Below are 26,573 nucleotides of genomic sequence, written 5' to 3' on the forward strand. Positions count from 1 at the left end.
TAATCCAAAATTCCAGTTGAGAGGTGTAAAAAGCTCATTGATTGTTATAGGAAGCGAATGATTGCAGTTATTTATTCCAAAGGGTGTACGACCAAATATTAAGTTGAGGGTGCCAACAATTTTGTCAGGTCCATTTTTGGGGTTGTGTGTGCAATTATGTCCAATTTGCCTTTTTTATTTTTTTTTCTCTCTGTCTCAGTTTTTGTGTGTTCCTCAATACACCTAAAGGAAATAAACATGTGTATAACAAAACATATGTAATTGCAATAATATTCTGGGAGAAATACTTAACTTTCTGAAACAATTTCAAGGATGTCAACACTTTCGGCCATGTCTGTGTATATAATTTTTTATGGACTTCTGGGGGTTGAGCATTTTCAGAATAAGCACGACCGTTGGTGTATGGCAGATTAGTAAGCTCAGGGATAAAAAGATATATGCATTGGAAGTTTTGTTCCGTGCTTATAACTTGCTCCCTAATATTAAATGGAAAATTGGGCAGAGGATCATCTTCTGAAAAAAAAACAGCAGCGTGGAGAGCTCTATATTGGAAGAGCTTCTACATTTTATTTTATACATGAAATAACAGATATTAAAAATAAAAAAAATTACCATGCAAACACTTACCACCCGAGACAGGCGCATCCATGAACACAGCTCCCATTTTTTCAACTGCTTTTGCTAATTCTTTGGACACTGCTGGGTCAATGGTGCTTGAATCAATCAGTAAAGAGCCCTTTTTTATTTTTCTATATTAAAAAAGGAAAAAAAAAACATTTAAAAAAGGTTGGCACAATTAAAGGGGTTGCCCTACACTAAGAAAGGAAACTGATTGCAGGTTACAAAAGAAAAAGAAAAGAAAAAAAATTCCTCAACTCAGGAGTGAATTCAGCAGTCAAGTAGTAAAGCATATGGTAGATTCGTAAATCTGCAGAATGTCTAAAATTTGATGCTGTTTTTTGTGGCATTTTATTTCGCTTTAAACCATTGCACAACTTCAGTAAGAATTCCACAAACCAAATTGGACAGCAAAGAAGCAGTTTGTGAACCTTAAAGTGGCACCGAAAGTGAGTGATGCCCTCTGTTTGCCAACTACTGCCTGATCCGCTGAGACAAGCGTTCCAGTCCTGATGTATCCAATATGGCTGCTACAGCAGTATAGAGGGTAGTATTAAGTCTCCACAGGGTGGGGCAGCAGAAAGGGGATCAGACTCACTGGCCATAACAATACAGTCTTGGATGCAGGAGACTGGAACGCCAGCAGAAGGTATTATGACTATACATGACATATGTATAGCCACTTTTCAATTTCAGGGTGGATGATCACTTCAAATTCACAGAAAAACACAAAATGAAATATTAAACCCCCACCTTAACCCTACTTCCCTCCCTTCACAATAACCCTTTTGCACAGGCTCATTAGACACTTTAGTACAAAGAGATAGGGTTAGGGCCTGACTATATACAGGTGTTGTTTCCTGAAACAACAAGAAGCGTAATCATTGCAAGATTTATATATATTTTTAATTTTTAAATACAGATATGGGGGTAAAACCATTGGCAAAAAATATAAAAATACATTTAAGAAAGAAAACCTATATTTAAAAAAAAAAAAAAAAAAATAGAATTAGACTTACCGGTAAATCGGTTTCTAATAACCCACCACGACAGCACACAGGAGGATGTAACCCCACCAGAATAGGCACAGGAAATATTAAAAGGTTTAAATAGTCCCTCCCACATCCTCCCTCCAGTGTTATTACAAAGAACCACAAGAGTATAGATGCTTCAAATTAATTTTTATTTCTACTGATCCAGCTGTCGTAGAAACAATAAGCAAGGGGGAGGGAATTACCCGTTTACCCGTGCTGTCGTGGTGGGTTATTAGAAACCGAATTACCGGTAAGTCTAATTCTATTTTCTCTAATAACCCCCCCACCACAGCACACAGGAGGTATACCAAAGATATACTTGGGAGGGACAATAGCCTGATGACCCTCCTTCGGAAGGCTAAATCTCCAACAGACATTAAGTCTAGTCTGTAGTGTTTAGAGAAAGTATGAATTGAGGACCATGTAGCAGCTCTGCAAATCTGTTCGATGGATGCGCTGGCTTTTTCAGCCCAGGAGACAGATATCGCCCTTGTAGAATTGGCCTTGAGCTTTGCTGGAGGAGGTAGATCCTGGATATGGTAAGCCTCCGTAATTGCCCTCTTAAACCAGTTGGCTATTGTGGATTTTGCTGCCTTCTTTCCCCTGTTTGGACCTTGTGTATGGACAAATAGGTTCTTGTCTTTCCTTCCTTCTTCTGTTTCCTGAAGATAGTGCAGTACTATTCTCTGAACATCCAGAGTGTGGAATTCCATTTCTTTTTTGTCTTTTGGGTTGTCACAAAATGATGGAAGGATTATCTCCTGAGATCTGTGGAAATTTGAGACCACCTTAGGTAGAAATGAAGGATCAAGTTGGAAAATTAGATGATCTTCCAGGATTCTCAGGCAGGGTTCGTTAAACGAAGGGGCCTGTAGTTCATACACTCTTCTGGCTGTAGTTATTGCCACCAGGAAAGCCATTTTCCAGGTCAGCCTGTCCAGTCTTATGGCTGATAAGGGCTCAAAGGGTGGAAGGGTTAACCCCTTCAGAACAATGTTAAGGTCCCAAGGGGGAACCAAGTCTGTTACTGTAGGGTGGATGCGGGTGGCTGCTGTCAAATCTTCTCACCCACTGATGTTCTGCTAGTGTTTGATCAAAGTATGAACTTAATGCCGCTACCTGGACCTTACGAGTACTAGGTCTGAGACCTTTGTCCAGACCTTCTTGTAAAAAAAAATCTAGAATCTGAGCCACATCAGCCCTATGAGGGTCTGGGCGAGTGGGTGCACACCACCTTAAGAAGGTTTTCCAGAAAAGGTTCATAGAGGGAAGAATCAGATTTCAGCTATCAATAAACTCTATATTGTACCAAAGATTTCGGTTCTTGCTACAAACTATACTAGGAGCTGTGAGATTTTTAACACTTGTAATCCCGGAAGAACAGAACATGTGCCAAAGAAGAAACTGGCAAAGTCACAGTATCGTTTCCAGAGAATCCAAATTGATCATATGCAATTACCCAAGGGTGGAAGATATGAATATGTTCTGGTGGTGGTGGATATGTTTTCCAGCTGGACAGAAGCACACCTAGGAGCCATGACTGCTAGAACTACAGTGAAAAGGCTTCTGACAGAACTTATCTGCAGATTCGGGATTCCAGAAGTGATTGAAAGTGGTCAAGGACCCGTTTTCACTGCAGAAGTTACCAAATCAATCTGGGAGATGATTGGGGCGGATATGGGCCTGCATACTCCTTATCATCCTCAAAGTAGCGACAAAGGATGAAAGGCACTTTGAAAAACAAAATTCTTAAAGCCAGTAAAGAATTGTCACTTCCGTGGCCGGAGGTGCTGCCCATTTCCCTATACTCAGCTTGAAATACCCAGAGACAACCCACAGGGATCACACCATATGAGATCTTGTTTGGGGGGCCACCTAGAATGGGTCGATATTACCCACAGCAGCTTAGTTCAGGGAATGATAAGCTTGTAAATTTTATTGTCGGACTTGCTAAAGAGTTAAAACTAACACATTGTAGCATCGGCGTCTCTGCCCCTTGCTAAGCAGAGACGCCGTCTCTCACCTCCCCGCTCCTGGCGCCGCGTCCTCCAGCGCTTCTCTCCCCGCTGCTGCCGGCGCGCACGCCTTCCCCAGCAGTGCGCTTAGGGCGCGAGCGCGCGCGCTCCCCCTCTCTTAGAGGGACCGCGCGCGCTGTCCTAAGGAGTCCCCGGCCAATTGCTGGAGGATCTCCCATATATAAGGCACCTCCTCCAAAATGAAGGTGCCCGAGCAAAGTTGTTTGCACTCTGTCTGATCTTTGCTTCAGCCCTCAGGTCCCGCTGCTAGCCTGACTCCTCGTCCTGCCTGCCAGCCTGTTATCTGCCCGTTACCTGCCTAGCCTGCCAGCCTGCTCACCTGGAGCGCTCACCTGTTACCTACCTGTTACCTGCCTTGGCTGTCAGTCCGCTCACCTGGGAGCACCCGCCTATTATCTGCTGTGTCCGTCAGACCGCTCACCTGGGAGCGCCCACCAGTTACCTACTGAGTCCGTCAGTCCGCTCACCTGGGAGCGCCCACCAGTCACCTGCCGGGTCTGTCTGCCCGCTCACCTGGGAGCACCCGCCTGTTTCCTGCCTACTTGCCTGGAGACCCTGCCGTCACTTGCTGTGACCACATTCCTGGTAAACCTAAAGACTGCTACTTGCCCTGCTTTCTCGAACTGTGATCACCTGTCAGCTACCAGAGACTTCCGCCTGCTTGCCGTGTCCATCCGCCATACCGGTCAGTCCCAGCCATCTGACCCGTGGAAGCCACCTGCTCTCTTACAAGGTCGTCCCCAGAGTAGCACCTGGTCCCTCAGCCCAGATCCTCCCTGGTCACGGTGTCATTTGCAAACGTACGACCAGGGTCGGTTCGGGTTGATACTTAGTCACGCCCCTCTGGGTCCCTCCTTGCACCTCGGCACAGAGGTTCCACCACCCGGACCCGTAACACACATGCTCCAGTGTACTCTTCTATTCCAGACTCAGATCTTGAACCAGGTACTCACAGCATCCAGCCTGGAGATTTTGGATAAAGAATCACGTGCAAGGCCAGATTTGAAGGGCCCTACAAAGTATTGCTTACATCACCTACGGTTGTGAAGGTCAAACATCATGGGTCCACACATCCCATTGCAAGAAGGTGGTCTCAGACCCACAATCCTGATGTTCCTTTGTCTGATGACAGTATCTGGGGGGGTCTTTGTTACGGTAACACGTGCATTCCAAACAATTATTACTAAAGAGAATGATATTCCAGTTTTCTGGTACAACACTTCCTTGAATGTGGTGACATGAAGATTAGGATTAGACTAGAGGGCAAATGGACTGGGGAATGTGCCTTAACTAAACCAATAAATATCGGTTTACCTTATATCGGAGTTCCAGGAATCCAAAGAGGAAATAGAGGCTGCGTTTGCAGGTACATACAGGGCCAAGAGAGAAGTTAACCCCAAAGGCAGTTTTGACCCACATATATATATTAATGTTCTCGGAGTGCCAGACGAATTCAAGGCCCGAGACCAAGAGAAGGCGGGATTTGAGTCCATAATACCCATAATAACCGTTAACAAGAACATAGATTGGATAAATTACATATATTATAACCAACAAAGATTTGTCAATTACACCAAAGATGCCTTGCAAGGGATAGCTGACCAACTAGAACCCACATCTTCCAAAACAGAATAGCTCTAGATATGTTACTTGCAGAGAAGGAGGGGCATGCAAAATGATAGGTGAACATTGTTGTACTTATATCCCAGACAATACCGGCCCCACAGGGAAAGTTACTAAGGCTCTCAAAATCTATGAACAAACAGTTCCCCTTAGAACAAAAGTGTTGTACCAGAGAGATTACAGGAAGTAAATGAGTTTGTAAAGTTAATATCCATATTTCTGTGTTACGGGTGGCCCTCGATTACCCAGTCACTAAATCTTTTAGGGTCTCCAACCATTTCCTGTACGGCTTCGTAGGAGTTAGATTTAGGAACGTCAGTGGGTCAGTCTAAAAGGGACAGGGCGCCCGTCACATCATAGGGTTCCAGAATAGCCTTAACATAGGGTCAATTCTTCTCCCCCTCTGATTTTTAGCATATGGATATTAAAAGCAAATAATTGATTTTAGGGGGGTCTGTCATGGTAAAATATATATAGTATAGAAACTCAATTAGTTTCTTTTAATAGATTACCTAATCAGTGTGAATCAATATACCGATGATGGATTAATCTATGTGTATGTACGTATGCAAATGTGTATATGCACATGGATTATGTTAATAGTTAATGAATATATAACTCACATCTTCTGTTCTAATTTGTAGACACGAACAACTAAATGATTTCCTGGGAATGACGTATGCATGTGCATGGCTGATAACAGAGATTCATGTTGAGTTGGCAAAGATGGCGGTGAGAGACAAACTCACCCCCTCCCATCGGAATTCCTAAGGGGTTACTAAGGTCAAAAGATACATAGATGAACAAATTGCAGTGTGCAGAGTTATCAGAAAAGAGCAATAAATTTTACTAATCCCACCTAGAAGGAGAATACTATATAACCCCATGTCTACGTAATAAAGTATGCCATTTTGCGTGGTTCAGTGAGTGAAGTTTTTCAACCAAATTAGCAGATTTCGTTGATTAGCTTGTTTGCATGCACTCGGACATCTTTAATTTGGAGGAGAGTAGTTACCTGGTGTATCTTAAATTGGTGAAACCTCCACACTGGTACTGAGGGCCCGATTAATAACAGGTCGTCGAGGTATGGTACTATTGAAATATTCTGACCCCGGATATAAGCCATGACTTTTGTAAATATTCGCGGGGCTGGTGATATTCCAAATGGGAGAAAATTGAATTGATAGTGGACTATTTGTTCCCCTTGAGCCACTGCGAATCTTAGGAACCTCCTGTGAAGTGGATGTATGGGGATGTGGTAATATGCATCCTGGAGGTCGATTGTGGCCATGACATGGTCCTGTCCTATCCATATCGACTACCAACGATTCCATCTTGAATCGTTGGTAGTGGATATACTGATTCAGTGGCCTTAGATTAATTATAACTCGGTGTGAGCCATTTGGTTTTTTTTATTAGGAAGAGTCTGGAATAATGTCCTGTGCCTATCTCTCTTGCAGGAACCAGGGATATCACCCCTGAGGATAATAGGTCTGTAAGACCGGATATCAGGGTGGCCTGATGACTCAGAGGAGAGATGTGTTAAGTTTATCCTCTCTGGAGGATAGGAGGAGAAATTTATTTTTACTCTGAACTAGACAACCCTCAGGACCCAGGTCTGAGCAGATTTTTTTTCCACTGGAAGGAAAAAATTCGAGACGCGGCCCCTGACTGTCCTGATGTCATGGTCTGTTCTGACGTTGATTTTGGGAGAGAAAAAGATATTTGCCTCCTCTACCTTTTGGGTAGCTCCATCGTCCTGTTTTCCCTTTACCCTATATTGAGGGATCTGCTCCTGGGAGGGACGAAAAGGCCTTTTCCTCACATTCCTAGGTTCCGGGAGGGCATTCTTGTCTGAGGCCTTCTCTAGAAGATCATCTAGGGCTGGCCCGAACATGTATTTCCCTTTACAGGGGATGGAACACAATTTCATTTTTGATGCCACATCGCCGTTCCAGGATTTCAACCATAGGGCCCTTCTTACAGAGTTTGATAGTCCAGATGCTCTTGCCGCCACTCTCACTGATTCTGCAGAAGCGTCTGCTAAAACCCCCATAGCTTTCTGTAGAAGCAGTAGGGATGCAAATAGGTCTTCTCTGGGGGTGCCGAGACTAGATGTTCCTCCAGTTGATCTAGCCAATGAGCCATTTGTCGAGCTACGCCCGTAGAGACTGCTTTGGTGTTTAATAGTGCTGCAGAGTTCTCCCAGGATTTTCTGAGTAGTCCCTCCATTTTGCGTTCCAAGGGGTCTTTTAATTGAGAGGAATCTTCAAAGGGCAGTGTGGTTTTCTTTGCCACTCGTGCAATTTGAATATCCACTCTTGGGACTTCAGACCAGCATTCTGTCGTCTCATTGTCTACAGGAAATCTATCCTTTAATTCCGTAGGGGTATTTAACCTCTTTTCTGGAGATCCCCACTCCTCTAAGCCCAAGTCCCTAATACTCTGGTGTATAGGGAACACCAATTTTTTTCTGGCCCTCCAAACATCTGATCCTGTACTGTTTGGGGAACTTTTTCTTCCTCGACCTCCATAGTTCTCCTTACTGCCATGAGGAATTTCTCCAAGCTATCTGATGGAAAGTAATATCTCTCTCGCTGGGAGTTATCAGGAGTTGGACTCCGTTCACCTTCCTCTGGAAGATCTTCTGAGATATATACAGTATCTCCTCTTGAGAGTCTTCCTCCCCTCCCTCTGGAGGGCTAATTTTCCTCTTTTTGGCTGCTGAGGGAGTAGATTTACAACCCTGACTAGGTAGGGAAATCAACCGAGGGTAAGGAGGATTTGATCTCTTGATGTACAATACCCTTTATCTCTTCCATTAAGGAAGGTTGTTCCTGCCTGATAATCTTCTCCGTACAGTCCTTGCATAGGGGCTTTCTATGGGAGGACGATAGTTTTTTTGTACAGATGGGACATCTGCGTGACGCTTTAACTTTGTCTCCAGATGCAGGTTCCTCGTGCCCCTACAAGAGAGGGGAGAAGGGAAGGGGAGCTATAATCACTATTACCTGCATCTGGGAGATGGACTACCAGTGCCATAGTTACTGGGACTGGACCAGCGCTGGGCTCTACAGATGCAGAGCGAAAAGCTTCAACAGGCATGGTTTTGTCCTACCTGCAGATGTCTTCCTGTCCAGGGCTCCTTTAGGGGCGACTGGACCAGCGCCTCCTGCCCCTGTGTCCAGGTGAAGACTTGTGATCACCGGCGGCATTACTGCTCTTTTTTCCCCTTAGCTTTTGATGCGGTCCACAGTGGAACGCAAAACTGCCGGAAGGGATGCCATCATCCACCGCCCGGCGTCCGACGTCACTTCCGGCGCGCGCTCCACATCCTGGAGCCGGCGTCGCCCGCGCATCCAGCGGGGGAGAGGAGGAGGAGGAGGAGATAGACCGGAGAGCTCAAAGAGGCCTCCGGTCAGAAGATCCTGCAGACCTTGCCCGAGAGTGCGGACTGCAGGAGGGGGTCCCGAGACGGGAGCAGCGCCGTGAGGAGAGGTAAAACCGCTCGATCCTCCGCTGCCCGGCTAATAGCTTCCCCCAGTGCCTGTCACCGACCCAGCACACCAGGGATGACCTCTTCATCCCTGATAGGGACAGGAAATAACACTGGAGGGAGGATGTGGGAGGGGCTATTTAAACCTCTTTGTATTTCCTGTCCCTATTAGGGTGGGGTTACATCCTCGTGGGGGGTTATTAGAGAAAATAGGTCCTTTTATGATGATGGCTTTTCTTTAAACACAATGAATCTATAAAAATACAGATAATTCCGATTGGCTAAGCAACATTTTACAAACATGAAGGTGAATGATGTACATTGATATTGTCTGGAGATGCGTCACCTCAAACATTGCATAATGCTATATTACTTTGAATGTAAATTTGGATAAACTAAGTAAGCCAACACCGACTCCTAATAACGAAAAGCTGTCATTTGCATCGCTGGCACATACACAATTTGAATGTATAGATCACATATGTTCTAACAAAAACTTCATACACATTACATAAAAAGGACATTAGTCAAACCAGCTAGGAAAACATACTTCAAAATCCCATTTGTTCCTGTGTAGGCTTCAATTGCATTCAAGCTTGATGGCAGCATGGTAATAATCCGGTCAGCCTTGTCTGCGACATCAGATGGTGAATCCACGATCTAGTACAGAGAAAACAGTCTTTGTTACACCAAAATTTTCTGCCTGTATTAACAGGAAAAGTCTTCTCCATGGATAAAAGTGTAAGATTACAGATGATCAGAATATTACACATTTTACCTTTAAAATACTATATTTATTTAAAGAGATTGTCCACTACTCAGACAACCTCTTCTCAATCATCATAGTCCGCAAGTGAAATAAAATATATGTGCATTTACAATGACTGATTATTTTGAGCCAAAGTTCCTAGGAATTCTTGTTTAAGGATAATTATGCAGTGTAAACAGGCTACTCATAACCTGATAAACGAGCAAAGTGCTCATCTGTTGGGTGAAATGATTTTTAAAGCTGCTTAAAAATAAATTCTCAGCAGCACATAGTCTTCTGTAAACAGGCCATGTGCTGCCGAGAATGACAATATATGCACACAGAAGAAACTACTACTGATCGTGGTGTGTAATTTGAAAGCTTGGTCGAACTGCAGGTTATTAAACAGCCAATCCACAAACATGCAGCCCATCGGTGGTTGTTTAACGGCCATCTTTTGGCAGTGTAAATGACCTGTAAATAGACAATAAACTGCAATGTGAGTCTGCTTAAAGGAGTTGTCCACTACTTTCACATTGATGCCCTATCCGTCGGCGCCAGGCCAACCACAAGACATCACAGGACCCTTTGACGCCGATAGGAGGAGACAGGCATGCAAATGAAGACCAGAGGCCAACTTTCCTTCCAGGTACTGCACACCCCAGAGCCTGGAAGAACGCAGAATTAAAAAGATGATGATTTCTGAACAAGACGGCAAATATGAGGCATACATACTGACTATTTTAAGTTTTCTAGAACCTGTATGCCCATATTAATAGCTTAGGTAAGTTCAAGCGGGTGACAGATTCCCTTTCGGGATGCCATGGCAGCCTATCAGCACCTCATGATTGCATTCTATTGCCTCGGACCAAGAACTTTAAATGCTCAGCTCTGATTGCTGATGTTAGAGGCAGATACGGATTGTGAAAAACAGCCAGCATTTTCTGGGTATGATGCAGGCTCAGCGTCTGAGCCTGCATTATACCCTGGGAAGCAACATTGGACGTACCAGTATGTCCAATGTCGGGAAAGGATTAAACATTAATTTTTATGGGAATAAAGAGTGCATCTGCCACCAGATTTCCAAAACAAACTGAATTCATTATTAAATTTAAATACTTCTTTTAGACTTGATGGGAAAGCGTACTTACTCTGGAAAATCTAAGTCAGAATGGCTGTGTAATCCTTTTAAAAAGTTTAAACTCAATCTCCTTTCATTTAGCCTGACTGCCAACTCCTCAGTGTCCCTCCTCCCAGCTGAGATCTCTCACTGCTCAGTACAAGCTGCAGCTGTCAGTCAGGCTGGGTGGGTAGAGATTTAATACACAAAAACTCACAAGCTCTCTTTCAATAGCTGGACCGATAAAATCCTCCTTTTAATATCAGGACATTACAGCTATTATGACATGAATTTTTAAAGTAAGTACACAGTCAAATAGATTAATTTAATAATTTAGGTCATTTATATTGTGAAATCTGGTGACAGATGCACTTTAGTGGCAATTTGAAGAGAAAATAATGAAAATAAGTTTCTCGTGTATAATGAAAGACATATGTTGCCACTGCTGTGTCTTCTAGTATTTTGAACAAGAAATAAGGTAGGACGTGTCTGCAGTTTAATAACCTATATCCCAGATTGCACTGAGAGAAATCTGATTAGTCCTGTCTATTTTGCTGCTTTTCTTAATCCCCTTCCAACTGCCCCCTGTAAACGATATAAGGCAATTGCCAATCTGTCATCTGTTTCTCACTGCAGTAAGATGGAGCATTTATACTGGCCAGGATATGCGCAGGACACGGTCTGCAACAATGTTTAGTTATGATGTTATGGCTTGTGTTGTAGCAAGGCTCCATATTATGGGTCCCTACTCCCTAAATGTTCACACTGCACCAGTGTCTCTGAAAAAATTACTTAATTCTCCTTGGTAAACATTGTCGCACAGTACAGCAAAGAATAGGGACATGTGGGAATAGTGTGTGCTGCCATAAAGGGTTCATCCACACATTTGCCTTATACATAAGCCCTCAGACTTGCATCAGGGGATATAATCACAATTTGTTATTATCTATATATGCAGTCATGGCCAAAAGTGCTGGCAGTCCAGGGGTGGAACTACCGCCCGTGCAGCCGGTTCATTGAACGGGGGCCCCGAGGGAGAGGGGGCCCCTCCAGCCTCCAGCAGGGCCGCCATCAGGGCATGACTGCCCTGACTCCAGTATGGGGCCCGGCCGGTAGGGGCCCCCGAGGGGGCCCCCCTCTTGTGCGTCTCTCTCCTCATGGGGCCCCCGGCCCCATGCTATGCGCCGGGTCCGGGACATTTCAGCGCTGAGCTGCGCTGTTGCAGCAGCGCCTTCATGATTCCCCTGACTTCCGGTCATGTGACGGTGCCGTCACATGGCCGGAAGTCAGGAGAACCTGCTGTCAGCGATTTGGACGAGCGCCAGGATTCTGCAGGGATCGCATGGGGGTAAGTATAACAAGTTTTATTTTTTTTAAAATACAATTAACTAGGAGTGGAGAGATGGGAGATGCACATGTATGTCTTATGTGTGTGTGTGGGGGGGGGGGGGGGGAGATGGGAAATGCACATGTGTGTGGGGGGGGATGGGAGATGCACATGTGTGTGGGGGGGGATGGGAGATGCACATGTGTGTGGGGGGGGATGGGAGATGCACATGTGTGTGGGGGGGGGAGATGGAAGATGCACATGTGTGTGGGGGGGGGAGATGGAAGATGCACATGTGTGTGGGGGATGAGAGAGGTGCACATGTGGTGGAGGGGGATGAGAGAGGTGCACATGTGGTGGAGGGGGATGAGAGAGGTGCACATGTGGTGGAGGGGGATGAGAGAGGTGCACATGTGGTGGAGGGGGATGAGAGAGGTGCACATGTGGTGGAGGGGGATGAGAGAGGTGCACATGTGGTGGAGGGGGATGAGAGAGGTGCACATGTGGTGGAGGGGGATGAGAGAGGTGCACATGTGGTGGAGGGGGATGAGAGAGGTGCACATGTGGTGGAGGGGGATGAGAGAGGTGCACATGTGGTGGAGGGGGATGAGAGAGGTGCACATGTGGTGGAGGGGGATGAGAGAGGTGCACATGTGGTGGAGGGGGATGAGAGAGGGGCACATGTGGTGGAGGGGGGTGAGAGAGGGGCACATGTGGGGGAGGGGGACGAGAGGGGCACATGTGGGGGAGGGGGACGAGAGGGGCACATGTGGGGGAGGGGGATGAGAGAGGGGCACATGTGGGGGAGGGGGATGAGAGAGGGGCACATGTGGGGGAGGGGGTGAGAGATGTGCACATGGGGGGGATGAGAGCTGCACATGGGGGGGTTTGAGAGCTGCACATGGGGGAATTGGGAGTAGGGGGATAATGAGCTGCACATAACGAATGTGGGGTGGGGGAGAGTAAATGATAAATGATGATGGGGTGGGGAGAGCACGGACATGATATAATGAATTGGGGCAGGGGGTGCATGTAAATATTGAATGCGGGGAGCAGGAAGTATAGAGTAGGGGGCGTTGCGGATGCAGGAGTGTGACTGGTAAAAAATTGGCGGAAAGAGTAGAGGTTCTAATTAAATTATATATTAAGTGCCTATTTACAGTTAATGGGGGCACAGTGGTGGATTACAATTTATATTTGGAATGGTAGGTTGCATAATAACTAACCATATATTGATGGTGGATGCACGTCTGTATTCAGCTGCGTAATGTAGAAGTTGGGGAATGTGCTCTAGATAACGGTGTTATTTTATGCAGAGACGAGTCCTGGCTGGAAGACGTGATGGCGGTCTGTGCTGGATGAAGGAGAAAAGCGAAGATGAAGGACTTCACCTAGAGACGTCACCGGTGAGTCAGTCTATTACATGTACACTGTGTATAATGTCACTGGTGATCACTGTATTACCTGTACACTGACACTATATACAGAGCTCCTGTGTATAATGTCACTGGTGATCACTGTATTACCTGTACACTGACACTATATACAGAGCTCCTGTGTATAATTTCACTGGTGATCCCTGTATTACCTGTACACTGACACTATATACAGAGCTCCTGTGTATAATGTCACTGATGATCACTGTATTACCTGTACACTATATACAGAGCTCCTGTGTATAATGTCACTGGTGATCACTGTATTACCTGTACACTGACACTATATACAGAGCTCCTGTGTATAATTTCACTGGTGATCACTAGATTACCTGGACACTTACATTATACATACCATGTATAGAGCTCCCGTGTATAATGACACTTATGGTAATATTAGTAATGTGGTGGTAATATTAGTAATGTAGTGGTAATATGTGGTCTGGTCATGGTGTGGCAGTTTTTCTCCCTTCTGTGTGGTATTATTCGGTCACTATGTTGTGGTAATATGTGGTCTGGTCATGGTGTGGCGGTATTCCCTGTATGTGGTATTATTGGTCATTTAAAAAAAAAATGTATATGACACATTCCCTTAAAGAAAACTAAATAAAAATATATCTAAAAAGAGTACTGGATATTTTAAGAAAATTTTAATAGGTTAGAGTAGGGCCCGCCCAGAAGAGTCTACCTTATCGTGGTGGCGGCTTTAAAAATCTTTTGGCCAAAACAAAAGCTGATGGCTATGTATGTGGCGCCGTCACATGGCCGAACGTCAGGAGAACCTGGTGGCAGCGACGTGGACGAGCGCCAGGATTCTGCAGGGATTGCATGGGGGTAAGTATAACAAGTTTTATTTTTTTTAAATACAATTAATTAACTAGGAGTGGGGGGGGTGAGAGATGCACATGGGGGGGTGAGAGATGCACATGGGGGGGTGAGAGATGCACATGGGGGGGTGAGAGATGCACATGGGGGTGAGAGATGCACATGGGGGTGGATGAGAGATGCACATGGGGGGGTGAGAGATGCACATGGGGGTGGATGAGAGATGCACATGGGGGGGTGAGAGATGCACATGGGGGGGTGAGAGATGCACATGGGGGGGTGAGAGATGCACATGGGGGGGTGAGAGATGCACATGGGGGGGTGAGAGATGCACATGGGGGGGTGAGAGATGCACATGGGGGGGTGAGAGATGCACATGGGGGGGATGAGAGATGCACATGGGGGGGATGAGAGCTGCACATGGGGGGGATGAGAGCTGCACATGGGGGGGATGAGAGCTGCACATGGGGGGGTGAGAGATGCACATGGGGGGGTGAGAGATGCACATGGGGGGTTATGTTTACATAACTTTGTTGCCTTATGAAGGGCAGGGGGGGCCCCCCAAAATTTCTTGCACAGGGGCCCACTACAGTCTGTGTCCGCCCCTGGCTGGCACCCTTACAATTTTAACAGAAAATGAAGTAATTCTTCCAGAAAATTATAGCAATTACACATGCTTTGATATAAACGTTTATTTCCTTTGTGAGTATTTGAACATAAAAAAAACTGAGGAAAAGAAAGGCAAATTGGACATAATTTCACACAAAACCCCAAAAATGGGCAAGACTAAATTGTTGGCACCTTTCCAATATTGTGGGTAAACAACTTTGTGTCAATCATGTGATGCTCATTCAAACTCACCTGTAGCAAATAACAGGTGTGGTCAATATGAAAAATCACACCTGAAACCAGATAAAAAGGGAAGAAGTTGACTCAATCTTTACATTGTATGTGTGTGCCACACTAAGCATGGCGAACAGAAGGAGAAGAAGAGAACTGTCTAAGGTCTTGAGAACCAAAAGGATTGAAAAATATCAACAAATCTCAAGGTTACAAGTCCATCTCCAGAGATCTTTATGTTCCTTTGTCCACAGTGTGCAACATAATCAAGAAGTTTTACAGCCCATGGCATTGTAGCTAATCTCCCTAAGCGTAGACAGCAGAGAAAAATTGATGAAAGGTTGCAACGCAGGATAGTCTGGATGGTGGATAAGCAGCTTTAATCAAGTTTTAAAGAAATTAAAGTTATCCTACAAATTCAGGATGCATCATTGTTAGCGCAAATTATCCGTCGACATTTGAATGAAATTAAATGCTATGGCAGGAGACTCAAGTGAATCCCACTGTTGACACAGACAAAGTTAGACTGCAGTTTGCCAAAATGTATTTGAGCAAGCCAAAATCCTTCTGGGAGGGTGTCTTGTGGACAGATGAGATCAAGATAGAGTTTTTTGGTAAAGCACATCATTCTACCGATTACCGAAAATGGAATGAGGCCTACAAAGAATAAAAAAAGACAACCGTACCTACAGTCAAATATAGTGGAGGTTCAAAGATGTTTTGGGGTGGTTTTCTATCTGAGCTTAGTAAGTAGTGGTGTATTCAATATGAAAAAAACAATATTTAAGTCTGCTCACCTGAGCTGGTTGTGCGATGTAGGCACAACACTTTTAATCACTTTAAACAGGTGGAAATCCTTTCAACGGCATGCTGATCATCAGAGGACCGTGGAATAAGAGTTTTCCTAGCCCAAAGAAATTCCTCCACGTGAACGTCTGGTAAAAGAAGGGGATCTGAAGGCCCTTCCGTTGGCGAGGGGAATTCCTATCTAAAATTAAGGTGAAGGAAGGTAGCAAACTTGAAAGATTCTAGTATTTATTTGCTGAAATAATGATCCGACACTCAAAGTGCAAACGAAGTATACATATAAAAAAGGGATCAAAAGGTAAAAACATACTAAAATAAAAGCATACTAAATTTGAACCAATTGCACAATGAAAAGTTTTCATCAGGTGCCACCAATGGAAGCGCCTTCAGATCCCCTTTTACCAAAGGATTTTGGATGGCAATGTAGTACCCAGTGTTAAAAAGCTGGGTTTGCGCCCTAGGTCATGGGTCTTCCAGCAGGACAATGACGCCAAACATACTTCAGGAAGCATCCAGATATGGATGGAAATAAAGTGCTGGAGAGTCCTGAAGTGGCAGCAGTGAGTCTGGATCTAAATCCCATTGACCACCTGTAGAAAAATTGTTGTTGGGAGAAGGCGCCTTCAAATAGGAGAGACCAGAAGCAGTTTGCACAAGAAGAGAGATCCAAAATTCCAGTTGAGAGGTGTAAGCAGCTTGTTGATGGTTACAGGAATAATTGCAGTTATTTATTCCAAAGAGTGTGCAACCAAATATTAAATTGAGGGCGCCAACAATTTTGACCAAACCACTTTTTAGGGTTGTGTGTAAAATTACGGCATGTCCAATTAGCCTTTTTTGTGTTGTTCCAATACACACAAAAGGAAATAAACACGTATAAATGCAATAATTTTCAGGCAGAAATACTTCATTTTCTGGAACAATTTCAAAGGTTCAAAACTGTTTTCAAAAGTTCAAGTGGCCTGTAGGATTGGGCTAATGATTTTACACTTCTGCTTTCTTTAAAAATTACATTTCACTTGAAGTCAGATCAAAATTTCCAAAGGATGGTCCAATCTGTTTAGGATTATGTATTATTTTTTTGTGCATTAAAATATTTTACAAAAATTTTGAAAACGGACTTTACATTTTTTTACAAAATCTATTCAGATATGGATGTACATAACACAAGCTCAAAATTTATGTAAAAATACAGGCAGACGTAGGTCGTATATGTTTTTGAGGGTACATGTCCAACACATACACAATGCGTATGCAGAATGTGAACTGAGGAGTCGGTAAGCCAAACTATAGACTCTGACTCCACAGCCCTGCCTCACTACTGAGCATGTACATAAAGTGCAGCACAGATTCCTCTCACTGCCTCACTACTGAGCGTGTACATAAAGTGCAGCACAGATTCCTCTCACTGCCTCACTACTGAGCATGTACATAAAGTGCAGCACAGATTCCTCTCACTGCCTCACTACTGAGCGTGTACATAAAGTGCAGCACAGATTCCTCTCACTGCCTCACTACTGAGCGTGTACATAAAGTGCAGCACAGATTCATCTCACTGCCTCACTACTGAGCGTGTACATAAAGTGCAGCACAGATTCATCTCACTGCCTCACTACTGAGCATGTACATAAAGTGTAGCACAGATTCATCTCACTGCCTCACTACTGAGCGTGTACATAAAGTGCAGCACAGATTCCTCTCACTGCCTCACTACTGAGCATGTACATAAAGTGCAGCACAGATTCCTCTCACTGCCTCACTACTGAGCGTGTACATAAAGTGCAGCACAGATTCCTCTCACTGCCTCACTACTGAGCGTGTACATAAAGTGCAGCACAGATTCCTCTCACTACTGAGCATGTACATAAAGTGCAGCACAGATTCATCTCAACTAAAAGATCAGGATCAGAACAGACATTTATAAGACATTTCATAACTTTCCCAAATTCTTATGAAAACATTTACAGCACATTCTGCATAGTACTACTGTACCAATTTATTATATATTGTCGAGTCGGTCCATTTTATACCGACTCCACAGCCCTGGAACCTATTCTCGTCACTCTTCACACCTTGTCCGACAAGGGCATGACCTTACGGAAAATGAGATGTAGGGTAACAGAATGGAATGCAGCCTAAATGTGATACATTGCATTAACGGAAAAAAAAGTTTGTACAAATATCTGGCACAAAAGTGTACCAAGTAATAGGTAAGGTAAGGCTACATAGGCTCAATATGCTCCAAAACCACTTTGATAAATTAGATGTATTTTAAAAGTGTTTAATCAATACATGTTAAATAAAACTCGTTTGACCCAGATCAGAGTGATAAAAATAATAAAAATAAACCTGAGGCATGTTGCCGTTTATCCTATAGATGTAGTGCCATTAACGGCAGGGTACCGATACAGCGGTGAAGGGGGGGGGGCGTGGGACTTGAAAATTGAAGAACTCATACTACCCTCTTTTGTATTCCTGCTTAAAAAAAACATCCCAACACATCAATTCATATCTACAAAATTAGACAGGCTTTATGTACACAGATAAATTAGGTTTTGCAGCTAAAAAAAAATGACTGGAATTATTTTAAATTCTTGAAGTATGCAAAGAAACAAATAAAAAAAACAGGAGTATTTTCTTTTTTGTTAAAAGCCTGGGCACGCCATCATAAAATAGGTATGCACTTGTAAAAAGAGAGTCCTGGAAAACATTTTATTGTTGGGAAAGGATGGCAATGCCTTCACACTTTTATGCCAAGTAAGAAACTGTGTGGAAGTCACGGTCCAAAGTAACAAGAATGCCTAGTACCCTTCAAAAGCCCAGCAGGGAGTTCCTTTCTGCTTAGACTGAAAAGGAACATTGCTGTCTACCACCAAAAAGCTCAATGAAAAAGAGAGGGATCTTTACTCGCTAATTAGGCCTGTTGGAATACATCCACGACGTTCCAGACTTACGGGCAGATGGCCCCAATAAGCAGGTGGAGACCAGCAATAAAATTTCTAGGACCCATTTTTGTGATGAGTTCCGTCATCAACGTTAAAACCTCATTAAAAACACAGACAGGTGTCAATTCTGAGTAAATGTAAGGTTGTCAGGTGACCCTCAAACTAATATTTTACATATACCAGTCAGTCAGTCACTTACTTATATTCTTTCATCTATCCGAAATACATAGTCATTCTGCTCTTATGCCAACAAACAGGAGGCTCTCCTTGTTTTCATCGACAAAATGAGCCAAAGACAAAAAACTATCCTAAACTCAGCCACAAATAATCTTAAACTCACACTGACTAAACGTATTTGTGCCTCGAAAGCTCATTGTCAAGGATCTGATCAAGATCTCAAAAATAAGGAGTCTCAAATTCACAGTAATTCTACAGAAGTTCTAAACATTGTCCTTATGTCTAAATATTGGACATGGGAATATCCTGTTAAAAGGTTTCTGAAATAAAATCCAAAACAACGCCGTTGTGATTCTCCAATGACAGATCTAATATGAATATAAATCAGCACAAAGGGATCTCATTTAACAGTTTATTGATTTACACTAAAAATGGTCAATTCCTATTGGCCAATAAAAAAAAAGTACTGACTGAAAAGAAAACTAAAAAAAAAAAAAAAAAAAAAAAAACCCCACACAAGAAATTATAGCATCCCACACCTCCAATAAAAATGCTTTATTAGGCTGTGTGCCCACCATGCGTTTTTTAAGCATTTCCGCAGCGGCAATTCCGCCGCAGAAACGCTTAAAAAACGCTTGGTAGAAGGTCTGCCATGTTCCCCAATGATAATCCGCATGGGCTGTGCACATTCTCCGGAAATTTCCGCTGCGGATTATCATTGCGGAAAAATCCGCAGCACTACCAATTATTTTGCGTAAGCGCTGCGTTTTCGCCGCCATTGACTTGCATTGAATTGCTTAATATCCGCATGACTACATGTGCACATGTGGATATTAAGCGATTCAATGTGCGGATGGCACCCGGGTCTGGAGAAGAGGAGACTCCCTTCCAGACCCAGGTACCATAGTACCTGTAAAAAAAAAAAAAAGATTTTAAAATAAAAAACATTATACTTACCTTCTGACGGCCCCCGGTCTCCTTAGCCATGCGTCCTGGCTCCCCGGCAGCTCGCGATGGTCTAAAAGGACCTTTCATGACATCATTTAGTCATGTGACAGGTCACGCGACCGCTGACATCGGTGGTTGCGTGACCTGTCACATGACTAAATGACGTCATGAAAGGTCCTTTCACACCACCGCGAGACACCGGGGAGACCGGACAAATCGCTAAAGGAGACCGGGGGCCGTCAGAAGCCGAGTATAATGTTTATTTTTTACCATTCTTTTTAACTATTAACTTGGTCACACTATATAAATCCATGCTGGTTGCATGGATTTATATAGTGTGACCAAATTGTCAAGCACTTTCCAAGTGATGCTAAAATGTGGGACAAACGCATGTAAAATCCGCAGCATTTCTGCATCGTGGCCTTACATGTAAAAAACAGAACATAGTTAGTATTGCTATACAGATGTATGTCTGTAACGACCTGAACTATAAAACGATCATATTATTAACCCTGAACCATGAACACATTAAAAAAGTAAACAAAAAACACAATGACAGATTTACGCCATTTTTTTTTTTTTTGAGAAGCAGGAAAAACTAAGAATAAAATAAATATATAAAATATTGAATATAACATCTCCTCCAGAAAAGTATCAATGAAAACATCAAATTCAGCCCAAAAATTAACAATGCCTCAAACACCTTGGTCAACAGGGAGAAAAAAAAAGTTTGCAAGTAAAAATAAAAAAATGATGTTTTTTTAGAAGGCAATTATAGGTTATTACTTTTGTGCACTATAATAGAACACATACATTTGATAGTTCCATACTGACCCACAGAATACACTTAACATTTTTTACATAAAAGTAAAAGTAACACTCAAAAAACTGTGGAAAAGAAGATAGCTGTGCTATGGGGGCCAAAACTGTCTACCCCATTAATTCTGGGTTGCTGCATTCTAGGTAAACAAATAAAAGGTTACTTTTTTTGTATAATGGAAAGTTACACGTTTTTCTATAAATCTACTTTACACCAATTGCTGCTATCAGTCATTACAATACATACCTTAAAGGGGTTTTCCCCACACACAAAAGTATATTTTAATCAATAGATCTTGGAATAATAATCACTTCCACAATTGGATGTGTTTAAATAAAATGTTCCTGTGCTGAGATAATCTTATAAATGTGCCCCTGCTGTGTACTGTGTAATGGCTGTGTCTGACCGTGCAGGAACATGGTCTGATCATACCACAGCTCCTGGGCAGGGGGGGAAGCAAAAGAGTATACAGACATTACAGCACAGGATCACAGCTGATTCTTTTTGTGCAGTAAAACATTTCACTGTGTTTTTAAACAATGTTTTACTTCAAATAAATATTTTTTTGCAATCCCCTGCTGTAATGTCTGTATACTTTTTTTTTCTCCCCCCCTGCCCAGGAGCTGTGGTATGATCAGACCATGTCCCTGCACGGTCAGACACAGCCATTACACAATACACAGCAGGGGCACATTTATAAAGATTACCTCAGCACAGGAACATTTTATTTTAACACATCCAATTATGGAAATTATTATTCCAACATCTATTGATTAAAATTAACCTTTGTTCCTGGGAAAACCCCTTTGAGGGTATATTCACACAGTGCAATTTGGCTGCATTTTTTTTGCCACTCTCGCAGCATGAGAGATTGTGTGAACATACCCTTAAAGGGAATATGTCAGCAGGTTTTTGCTATGAAATTTGACAGCAACATGAGGTAGGGAAAGAGAACCTGATTCTAGCGATGTATCACTTCGTTTACTGGGTGCAGCAGTTATTCTAGAGTCACAGTTTTCTCTGCTGCAGATCTAACAGAGCCCATTTGTTAAACTGTGTATATCCCTGTCCACATCACAGCTTTCTGCGTTCATTGTATAGTGACAGACGCTAATCAGTGCTGCAGGCGTGATTGGACTAGAACAGGAGGCCAGCTGTCCTCTAGTGATAATCTCCTGCTGATAAAACATTGATTGTACTAAAACAGCAAAACACAGCTCAGTAAGTGACACCAGGGTCTCTGCATCATCATTACGGTGCTATCAGATTACATAGAAAAACCTGATGACAGATTCCCTGCTATGTCCACTAATGGACAAAAATTTGTTCAGGTCATGTGATCAGCTGTGCGTATAAGACATAGCTCTGAAGTGCTCTCCTGCACTTGTGAGATCATCACAAAACCACAACTGATAATCCACTAAAAGTAAATAAGGACATTTCCTATAGATTAACTGCCAGCAAGGAATTTGAAAACATGCAAAAAGTACATTAAAATAATTACATAACTACACACAGTATTGCTATAAACAATATTAACAGCTTTTCTATAAGTTACAACAGGACATTAATGTAATAGCAGCTCCTGCTTTAACAAGATCAAGTGATTAGACAAAGTTAACAAATATTTAGAAAGATTTTGTTTTGAAATGACAACTAGCATATTTTCGGACCATAAGACGCATCCCCCCGCCCCCCCCAATTTGGGAGAAAAATTGTGGTGCATCTTATGGACCGAATGTAGCTTACCATGGAGTTGCGGTGGTGTTGGAGAGGGATCGCAGGAAGCAGGGTCCCTCCCTCAGGAACCCGGCGGCGGCAGAAGCTGTGCGATGCTGCGGGCCCGGTATCGGCGCTCAGGCAGAGCTTTCCCAGCGGCTGTTTTCCTGAAGCCAGGGGCTGCATGCACAGACTGGGATCTCGGCCCAGCCGAGAACTCAACCGCGCATGCGCCGCCTCCAGCAGCCAACTTTCTGGAGCCGCGAGCCTCAGGAAAATTTCCCTGTAGACCACATCTTCAGGAAGATGGCCGACGGAAAAGCAATGCACTCCGCTCTGCCTCACCGCCGACACCGGCCCCGCAGCATCTCACAAATTCTGCTGCCACCGGGTTCCTGACAGAGGGACCCTGCTTCCTGAGATCCCGCTTGACCACCATCGAAACCCCCCTGCTGCTGGGACACCCCCCTTTTCTCACCCAGGGCCCACAGCATTGCTCCACTTCTGCCACTGCCGGCTTCCTGAGGGACCACGCCTCCTGTGACCCCAGCTTCACAGCCGCCGCCCCCCATGTAAGATACCTATTTGGACTATAAAACGGACCCCCCCCATCTTCTAAAAAAAAAAAAAAAAAAACAATTCCTATTTTCTTATAGTCTGAAAAAATGTGGTAATTCTATGGCAAATTAAAGTTATATTAGAAAAAAAAATAATAATAATGCTCATAAGCAGGTTTGCTTTAACATGAGTTTCAGTTAAAAGTGCTTTTTTTTTGTCAATGCATGAATAGACTGTCGGGTTTGTGTAAATGAGGTATAACAACTATTTCTGGTCACTTTATCACTTGTATTTTCTCTTCTACAGGCTCTGTATAATTTTCAGTCGTCTATAAGCTAGTGGGCGCCTATTCTTTCTCCATGTAGCACAAACAGAAGCAGCAGCACAGAGGGCAATAAACAGCAGTACTGAGCTATATGGCTGTGAATCCAGCATTGAATTGAGGTAAGGGGGCTTTCACACTGCTCTTTGTCCTACGTTCGTTGGTCCTGTCGGAGCTTACAACCGAATTCCCCCGCAAAAAGGGATTCGGGTGTATGCGCCGACGGGACCATTGACTATAATGATGCCAACAGAATCAAAGCGTAATTAGGTGTATACGCCCGAAAAGGATACACGTTTACTCAGTTGGCATCATTATAGTCAATGGCCCTGTTGGCACATAAGCCCGAATCCCGTTTTGCGAGGGACCAGTGAACGTGGCAAAGAATGCAGTGTGAAAGGGCCCTAAAGAAGTAGCTTGAAGATGCAGCTCAAACTGCCTTCCTCCCCTGTTTTCCAAAATAAAGTATAGCAGCAGCTGTAACCTGACACCTCACTGTGCTGGCAGACAGTCTGGTTTCATGGATTCCAGTTTTTTTTTTCTTTTGAGGGGATGATGAGTTCAAAAGGCAAGGGGAGGTGGGTTGGGGAAGAAGTGGCTCATAAGTGGGGAAAAATGCAGAATTCTCTGATCACATATACTATTGATTTATGCTAATTTCGTTGAGCTGAGAGTGACTGTAATGGAGGCTACAGCTATGATTCCTGAGGTACAGATGAGCTTGAGCCAGTTCCAGCAGATTAACTCAACATGGAAGCAAAAACAGACCATAGATGACATGGTCATCAAGAATAAAATCCTTAAATTTCTTCACTAAAATACCTTTATTATTTGGGTGGGGTTGTAAGATGATATGTTTAAGATTCCGATACAAACTATATGAAGTCCGAAGTTCTCTGTCCAATTCCAAAACATAATTAAAAAAAAGCTTTTTATTGAAAAAAATCCATGGATGGTCCATTTTTTATTCTATTCCACATTGAATTTAACCATTTGTATGGAGCTGATCACATATTGACCAAGTACATTACAGACTAACTAAATAAAATAATACAGGACTATACCTGTGCACCAGAATCTTGAAATTCTTTGCAGGCTTCTGGAAACACATCATATGCAATAACTGGGTAACCATGTTTCAAGAGATTTTTTGCCATAGGATTGCCCATGTTCCCCAGTCCGATAAATCCAACAGAAGTCTTAGATGCCATGGACCTGGAAACTGATGGAAGAAAACAAAGAAAATCAGAAGAGATTAATATTGTGTAATTGTTCAGATGAAGTCTAGGGAATTCAAGTTCTCGGATATTCCGGATCTGCGTGGCCTGTATTCAGCTGACAAGTCTGGCAAATGTCGATGGCTTTCACCATTATATTGCGCTCACTCAATAGAGAAATGCTAATATGCACATTATGGATCATGCTACCAGAACCGTTCTAGACCTGCAGCTTTATGTGAAGGGCCTATCATGCTCGAAATAGAGCACACTTCAGGTCTGAAAATGTGAACAAAATGTGGTATTTTTGTCATGCAGCATTGATTTGTGTTCGAGATCATATTTCAAGGGGTTTTCCAATTAATAAACTCAGTGGCTCTGAGCGCCTCGTACCATCTACTCAGACAGAGCCACAGAATTTAACGATTAGCTGCAGCGCTGGCGACGTGACATCAGTACTGCAGGCAGACACAGGTAGCAGGAGTGGACCCAGGGAGGGTGAGTAAAGAAGTAATTTTTAAAAAAAAAATTAAAAAGCAAACTGCTCTAAATAGAGCTCTATTCAGTCCCATCTGATTTATGCAAATTGTCTCTTCAAAGAGGAAGAGGACTTGAACTCTAGTGCCACCTACTGGAAGTAGCAATCTTAAAAGGCCATGTTGACCAACTAAAGAGCCATGCTATATTACTTGGGATAAAAGCCAAACCAAAATCTCAATTTCCAGACACTTGTTTCTGGGTGTTGCCCCTCCTCAGTGTAAAGAATGAGATCTGATTTGGCTGTGTGCAAGGTCTCTGACTGTGGTCTAAGATGTAATGTTTCTCATTGTGGCCTATAAGTCTCCTTACCCTGGAATATCAGGCATGCTTCTCAGTGTAGAGAATGGCATTACTCCTTAGAGCACGTCGGATTTATTAACACCTAAGACTACACACCACATTAACACTCAATCTTCATTTCTGCTAATTAAAGTAATTTTTAATATTGTGCAGTTAATATGCTAACTAGTGGGTGACTGGTTGTGGAGGTGTTTTCCCCAGACTAGTCATTCCATTAATCATGTAATCACACACTTTTTGCGTGAGTAACGTGATTTCTAAAAATGGCGTCATCGCTGGCTTTGTGCACATCTCTGCCTCTCTGTATCCCAGATACATCGGCGTACTGCGCATGCCCAGGGAGAAAGCCGAAACGTAAAACACATCTTGCAGTTACCACCGGCTCTGCAAATCTCACGGCTCGCTGTGTCATAGGTCACCATTGCCTCCCTGGGCATGGGCAGTGTGCCAATGAGGGTAGGCAGGGTGCGTACACACAGCTTATGCACCTTGTCAGGGAGGCTAAGATTTGCAGAGATGGTGGGGACTAAGTATTAAAAATATTTTTGGGCATATGAGGAAATCAATAAGACAATAAAATGGGCTTGTTTGGAAGGGTATAAATATATGGTGGGGGTTGGGGGGCCTGGGTAAGCTGTCAGGTTCCCTTTAAGATGGTCTTAGATATTAGGTTGGATAAGTAGGTTCATGATGTCATACAAATATTAGTCCATAATGTTCGTTACCATTGTCCAAACTGGTCACACATTTAATGACACTAGGCAATGAACTGAATACATCTGGGAACCTTCATCGACTAGTATTATGGCTATGCAACTGGCCTAACTGAACTATCCATTGCCCCATATGAGACCACTTTGCCTGGAGGAGCAGAGGGGCTAAAGATGGCCTAAAAGCTTCCAAGCGCTGTGCTCCTTGCCTAGTAGACCAGCCACTGCTAATGGACTGATTGACTTTAAACTAATATGTATGGCCACCTCCAACCACATGATGGTTCAAACTATTCAACTCGCATGACTTCACCTAGTATAAATATCCAATCTAAGTGAATGGAAAAGCTGCAAAAAGCTTGGTTCCAACTCAGTTCTATTCAAATGTGACAGATGAAAGGAACAGT

The 26,573-nt window shown here is 43.4% G+C and overlaps 1 protein-coding gene across 1 annotated transcript in view; it reads right to left on the bottom strand.

Moving 5' to 3' along the window:
* The window catches only part of HIBADH (3-hydroxyisobutyrate dehydrogenase), a 169,650-nt gene that overhangs the window by 130,670 nt on the left and 12,407 nt on the right, over positions 1–26,573 (bottom strand). Inside the window, exons 2-4 of the mRNA XM_073676564.1 lie at positions 24,464–24,621; positions 9,358–9,467; positions 628–749 (exon numbers count right to left, since the gene is read on the bottom strand). Of these exons, the coding sequence (XP_073532665.1) occupies positions 628–749; positions 9,358–9,467; positions 24,464–24,621 (390 nt within the window). The remainder of the gene's footprint in view (positions 1–627; positions 750–9,357; positions 9,468–24,463; positions 24,622–26,573) is intronic.

Source organism: Phyllobates terribilis, unplaced genomic scaffold, assembly GCF_046119375.1.
Source record: "Phyllobates terribilis strain yellow unplaced genomic scaffold, ASM4611937v1 Scaffold_4__5_contigs__length_816908805, whole genome shotgun sequence".
In the NCBI taxonomy this organism is placed as follows: Eukaryota; Metazoa; Chordata; class Amphibia; order Anura; family Dendrobatidae; genus Phyllobates; species Phyllobates terribilis.